This window comes from Peromyscus californicus, unplaced genomic scaffold, assembly GCF_007827085.1.
Source record: "Peromyscus californicus insignis strain IS unplaced genomic scaffold, ASM782708v3 Scaffold_6__1_contigs__length_162567912, whole genome shotgun sequence".
NCBI classification, from domain to species: domain Eukaryota; kingdom Metazoa; phylum Chordata; class Mammalia; order Rodentia; family Cricetidae; genus Peromyscus; species Peromyscus californicus.
In genome coordinates, this window is record NW_026294584.1 from 13,667,865 (window position 1) to 13,674,972 (window position 7,108).

Here is a 7,108-nt window from a genome sequence, read left to right on the forward strand (position 1 = left end):
CCATGGAACCAAAACAGAATGAGTTTGGTCCTACATAAGTCAGGACTTTTATTTCTAAATTGACAGCATTTATATAGTAGTAATTTATGAAATGGTACCCCGGAAGAGTCTATGCACCTGCCCTGGGTGAGCTGAGGAGTTGATGTAACTCAAGAGAGTCCCCAGTTTTTAAAATCAGTTCCCCACCCCCGAGTCTGCCCAGAAGCTGCCTGGCTGACCACCATTTGGATGGGGAAATGCTTCAGCACCCCTGGTTGCACGAGCCAAGCTATGAGGGAAATTCGAGAGGGTTCCTTTATCTCATCTTTTAATCAGAGATGTTAGTACCTGCAGCACAGAGTCACATTAGGAATTAATTACAAAAAAATCTACATTTTCATTTAAATGGTAAAGTTCGTGGATGGTTGTGATTTTACTGTCTTTTTTGATTAATAAAAGTTGTGCTGGTAAGACTTGGAGATCAACTGGATTTCAGTGGCAGTGGGGAATAATTAAGATAAGCCCCAGCTCTGAGCACCATGATTTTGACACAACAGAGAGCATTCTCTCTTCATCCAAACCAACCCTCGCATAGGCCTAAGTGTGTTCACACCTAGGCTGGACTTCACCAACCCTATATTGAGCTCCCTTGACAGAACCCACAGATGAGGACACAGGTCACCTTCTTAAACACCATGTGGGGGTGTGACATTCTTACCAACATGTAGTGGAGAATTAGTGACAGCAGCAAACTGGTTTGCCAATGAAAATGTAGTATCCCAGAGCTACAAGGACATATTGCAAAACCCGCAGGAGGGCTTCAGCTGTGCTCCCATATGACAGTGATTGCCCTAACTGTGCTCCCAATGTATTCAGGCCACTGGAAAAGTGCAGGTGAGATCAGAGAAAATCATTGATTGCCACCCTTAGTGGTGACCTCTGCCTTTCACGTCCCTGGAAAGTGTCCATGCTCTTGAGTGCTATCCAATTGATTATTCATTTCATCAGCATTTTAAAGTCCATTTCCATGATCTATGGAAACCACATTGACTCTGCAAGAGAATTATAGAAACTAAGGGTGTCAAATGCCTGCTCTATTTCTCACATCACAAGAGGTAGGCATTCTTGGCTCCTTTCTGTAGATGGAGGAAACTGGGATGCGAAGAGTTACCCAAAGTAGCACATCTCATGAATGTCAGAAGCAGAGCTAGAGCTTGATGCCCTGACTCACAAATCTGTTCCCTCTCATTTCTTGGTGGTTGCTGTAGAGGGTATGAAGCTTACATCCTGACCCAGGACACTTCAATCCTTCTGGAGCAGATTACTGTAAAATTAGCATGTGAACCCAAGTGAATAAGGAGTGGCTCTTTGTCCTCCTCCTTGCTTTGCAGGCCTGTCTTTAAAAAGAAGCCCTGTTAGTCGGCTATAGTCCCAAGACGCATCACAGTCCCCTGGTAGACAAGCACACCTTCGTTACCTAATCCTGTGGTGCCCCCACTGTCATTATTATGGTTCTTAAAAATGTCATGAGGAGCCGGGCGGTGGTGGCGCACGCCTTTAATCCCAGCACTCGGGAGGCAGAGCCAGGTGGATCTCTGTGAGTTCGAGGCCAGCCTGGGCTACCAAGTGAGTTCCAGGAAAGGCGCAAAGCTACACAGAGAAACCCTGTCTCGAAAAACCAAAAAAAAAAAAAAAAATGTCATGAGGATAAATGGCTAATATTTAGAATCCAGAAATTCATGTTGCTTTGTAAGTGAATGAGGTTGGCTGACTCTTGGCCAAATGGAAGCCAGATTAGAATTGAAGGCCCTCCTCCGGCAGTTGTGACAGATCGTCAGTTTATTTTCCCAAAACTAACTGACCCTGCCTTGTTCTCTCCCTTCGTTTTCATCGCTGCTCTGGGCTTTTCCATCCACCCACCAGAATCTGTTTCCTGTCTTTCCACCACTAGAAATGTCTGGCTTGGTTTCTCTTCTTCCCTTCAGGGTCCAAAGTATAAATTCCCCAAAGCTCTGCTGTGAGAAGTCATGCAGAGCCATTTTTGTGGGGTTCTGAAGAACACTTCCAGCTTTGTTTTGTTTTAACTCACTATTGTTTGTGCCCATGTGAAGATGCTTCAGAGCAAGACTGGGTGCTTAGCCACCTCGCACTGGAATGGTTTTGAGTGTGCAGTGTTGGTCATTTGAGCCCATGGTCAAGCTAAGGCTGATGTGGCTATGACATTATAAGCCAACAACAGCTCATGCTATGAACACACACACACACACACACACACACACACACACACACACACACACACACACACGCTGCAGTAAACAAAAATGAGAATTTAGCTTCCATGACCTTAGAGTAAATAAGATTTGGTTGTATATCTGACCACCTTTCCTAAACTTGGATTCTTTTAAATCTCATAATGATTTGGCTAAAAAGTTGAATCAGGTTCATTTTTAGAAGCATCTGCATGCAAGTTTTACACTCATTTTATACATATTGAGTCTGTTTCCTAACAACCATGGTCCTATTTGTTTTTAATTTACTTTAAAAAACCTTTTAATTTTAAATTTAAATTTATGTATCAGGAGCTCTTTGGTAGCATACTGTCTGTGCAATATGAGTTCCACCCCCAGAACGCACATAAAAAAAGTTAGGGATGGTGCCCTGTATTTGAAATCTCAGGTCTGGGGAGATAGGCACAGTCCAATCCCTGGTGTTTCATGGCCAGGCAACCTAGCTTAACCCTAGGCCTGTGAGACATAGTCTCAAAAGATAAGGTAGATTGTGTCTGAAGAGCAATACCAGAGAGCCCTCTGCCCTACATACACAGCATACACTGTGCACATGTACTTGTATGCACATGCACATCTTCACAAACACACACACACATATACAAGATGTAGCAGTGTGTTGCTCTTTTAGAACTGAAGAGAAATTGAAATACTATTACTCTTAGTTACTTCCACCTTTCCAGTATGGAGAGCATCAGCATAAGAGAAGCCTAGTAGCTTTCTGGCTGCCTTGCAGCAGTTCCTGGTAGGGAGCCACCCTGAGTAATTTTAAAAAACAGAAGGAGCATTAGGAGATAAGGTTTAAAAGTGAGTGGGGCCACTCCTGATTTTTAAAATCAATTAAGAATGTTTATCTAGATCTCAGAGTATGTAGGAAAAAGCATCTTCAAGTGTTAGATTGAATTCAGCATCTTAGAAAAGCCATGGAGGACTTGATTAACCAGTTCAATGGGTTCGCATCCGAACTCTCACACATAAACTAGGGGCAACCATGGCTCTCCTAGCGTGCTCAGCACAGTCACAAGTGCTGCAGTTGTAATAGGAACATCAAACCACTTCAGTGTAAGACTGCTGCTGCTTCCAGAAATGCCGAGCTAGGGAGGAAGTGGACCATTTTTGTATGTTCCCATCAGACTTTGTTTGGCTGGAACTCTGCACTCCTTACCGCTTGCATGTTTACTAATTTGATATTAAAACCCTTGTATTTTCCTTTGTTCTTCACAACTAACACATGGGCCTCGGAATGCATGAGTTTTGTGTAGAGTATGACTTAGCAACCAATGAATATATCTGTGGTTTATGCTTCAAGATTTTATTTTGAGGTTATTATACTTAGAGAAGCATTTTAAGGGGTAAAATAAAGTAGAATGTCAATATGCTGTTTACTTAATTTACTGTTATGAGCTCTTAGAATATTTTCCCCTTTTCCATGTTACCTTTTTATTGTAAATGAAATTTCATTACTGGCTTTGTAGTTTAAGAGAATGATCTGTGTAGTACCAGTTAGACATTCCATCGCTGTTGTGGATTAGGAAGTCAAAATCACAGCATTCCATTTCACAATGACAGTTATCTCCCCAGTAGTGAAAGCTTTGCTGTAGATACTTAGTGAACATAGATGTCAGGGGGCTTGCTCTGAATCTGCTTTTTAGATATTTGAAAAGTGATACCAGGCATGACATGATATTTATTTCTTATGTTCTCGACATCTCAGGACCCTGTCTCCTGCCAAGTCTCCTTCTTCATCAACTGGGTCTATTGCCTCCAGCAGAAAATACCCATATCCGATGCCTCCACTTCCTGATGAGGAGAAGACAGTGAACCGGCAGAGTGCCAGGGTACACAGAAATTCCCACATGCTTTATACTTGGTTGTTATTGGTTATCTTTGATCTTACTTTTTATATATATCCCCCCCCCCTTTTTTGAGATAGAATTTTGTTATGTAGCCCAAGCTGTTTTCAAACTCGTGAGAATCCTCATCTCAACATTCTGAGTGCTGGAGTCACAGGCATGCACCATTATGCCTGGTTAAAAAATATATATATATTCACACACACACACACACACACACACACACACACACACACACATGCACACACACATATATATATTTTAAACAAGGTTTCTCAGTATAGCCTTGGCTGTTTTGGAACTCACTCCATAGACCAGGCTGGTCTCAAACCCAGAGAGCCACCTGCCTCTGTTTCCCAAGTGCTGAGATTAAAGGCATGTGCCACCACGCCTGGCCTATTACTATATACTTACGTCTTTATTTTTCATTATTATTTTACTCAACTCTAGGTTTGAAAAAAAGGATGTATTTTGCTTTATGAGGCTCTGAAAAATCTTTTTTAATACCCCTGCCTTGGAATTCTAGAGACTAAGTGAATTAGTTCTCTCTCTATGTCCAGTCTGATTGCTCAGGCCTCTCGCTGGCTTTTTACAATTTAATAGGAGTTCAGAAACAGGAATCTATGACAGAAAACCACATTAGTGTCTTAGTACCAAGGGTAGAATTTATATGCAAGGAAAAATATTTGAAGAAACCTGTCATATTGAAAGAATACTACAAAGTGTATTGTAAAATTTAACAGAATTTTCTATTTTTTTTAAATCAACTTAGTTTTGTGGTAAGGAGGATTTAATCCCAGTGCCTTGCTACCTTGATAGAAAAAAAAATGCTCTAATTCTGAGCTGTACTTATGGCCTCCAAAAATTCAAAAATTTAACAAGGTTTATATTTATTGTTTTTAATTATGTGAACATGTGTGTGAGGATATGTGCATATGAGTGTGGGTCCCATGGAGGCCAGAAGAGGGCATCACTGGGTCTCCTGGAGCTAGATTTGCAGGCAGTTGTGAGCTGCCTCCCATGGGACACTCTTAGCCACTGAGCCATCTTTCCTGGCCCCAGAAAGCCAAATTCAAAAACAAATATGGAGATACTCATTTTTATGATAAAAACATAATTTACCAGAAACTCTATTTAAACATTAAATCCCTCTTACGTCTTAGTCAGTATACCCTGTTGCACAACATTCCGCCAGTGCATTCATTCTGTGAAGTTTGGTATAAAGTAGAATTTGGAAAGTCAGACCAGCCCTCAGAGGTTTCAGTGAAACTCAGAACCCGAAAGAATAATCACTGATGTCCAGACCTCTCATGGCCAGTTACGTCAAAAGGTGAAACTTTTGCAGCCTCCACAGATTTATCCAGCACAGGGTTCTGAGAATTTTAGTATCTGAAGGTGTCTTAGAGCCTCACAGATCCTGAATCAAAATTATGGGGCTCAAGGTAATGTTGGTCATTTATACTTTGGCTTGATCAACCCAGGGCCAGTAAAATAACAACAATAAAAACCCACCACCATCAAACAAACAAACAAAAACACCAAAAAAAAATACAGCAATCACAAAGTCTATACAAATAAGAAACGACATTTTGTTCATTGTGAAAACTCCTTCAGCATGTCAATGCTGGAAATGATGTAAGATGAAATTGAAGAATAACTCATGTAAATGGACTTTTCTTTTTGGGCCACCAGCTCACAAAAAAGATGACATGGAGACTTATTAATTATGAAAGCTCAGCCTTAACTTAGGCTTGTTTCTAACCAGCTCTTTTAACTTAAATTAACCCACATTTTTTAATCTACATTCTTCCACGTGCTCATTACCTTATCTCCATCATGCCCTGGTCATTCCATGTCTGGCTGGCAACTCCACCTTCTTCCCAGAGCTCTCTGTCCAGAAGTCCCACCTATACCTTCTGCCTAGCTATTGGCCGTTTAGCTTTTTTATTAAACCAATCACAGTGACACATCTTCACACAGTGGAAAGGAATATTCCACAACAAACTCAGATTCCCAGAGCTCAATTTTCAGGCTTTGTTAATAGAAATCCAGTTGTTTGTGATGTGCTGTGTGATAAGCAAGGTACTGTTGTCCTTCCCTTCTCCTCGGAGCTGGAAGTCTAGCACTTCATGTCTTTTCTACGTAAATTGTCTACATCATTGTTTTGCTCCATCAAGCTGGGGGTGTTCTCTCAGCTGTCACCATGGCATAGTGTAGACTATTAGAAATGCTGACATATGAGAACTCATGAAAATGACAGTTCCCCCAGGAGAAATGGGTGTTCCAGTCCTCTGGAAGGAAAAAGCAGCAAGTGTTCTTAACCACTAACCCATCTCTCCGGCTCCAGTGTAGATCTGTTTAATAGTAAAGATATATAAACCTGGCCTGAGGTAGGGAGCTCAAGTGGCTTTTCCATGCCTGTGGAGTATGCTACAATTTCTGTTAGAACAAGAATTCCAGGAAGGTTTGGGTGAGCATGTTAAAGTAACCTACCTAGAAAGATATACTTAACTCAACTACGGTGCCATTGACTAAAGCCCTTGACAGGTAGAAGGAGGTCAGGAGACTAAGGCAAGCCTCAGATACATAGTGAGTTTGAGGCCAACCTGGGCTACATGACACTCTGTCTCACAAAACAAAACAGGAAAGAAATACTAATCATGTTGTCTCCTTTTCTTTCCCCCAAATTTACATGCCATGAAATAGCTCATATATCCTGTTAAAATGGGATTTGGATGGAAGGTAAACATAAGCTGAGCCACTCTAATCATACTTTTTTTGTCTTATACAAAATATTTGTATGAGTCCTATAGACTGGCAATATATTTCATTGGCAGACTTTTAAAAATTAAGCCCCTTGTCTGGTGAACTGAGGTGCCTGTCTGAGTGTACCAAAGTTGTTTGCAGTCCATGAAGGCAATTACTGCACAAAGCAGATCTGGCCAGCCCCACTATAAAGAATTGATAGTAGAAGCAAAGAAGAGGGAGGGA

The 7,108-nt window shown here is 41.2% G+C and overlaps 1 protein-coding gene across 15 annotated transcripts in view; it reads left to right on the forward strand.

The window, feature by feature from the left end:
* The window catches only part of Adam22 (ADAM metallopeptidase domain 22), a 228,123-nt gene that overhangs the window by 213,505 nt on the left and 7,510 nt on the right, over positions 1-7,108 (forward strand). For all 15 annotated transcript variants that reach the window (XM_052720751.1, XM_052720752.1, XM_052720755.1 and 12 more), the window contains one exon: positions 3,979-4,102. In XM_052720751.1, coding sequence (XP_052576711.1) covers positions 3,979-4,102 — 124 coding nt within the window. The remainder of the gene's footprint in view (positions 1-3,978; positions 4,103-7,108) is intronic.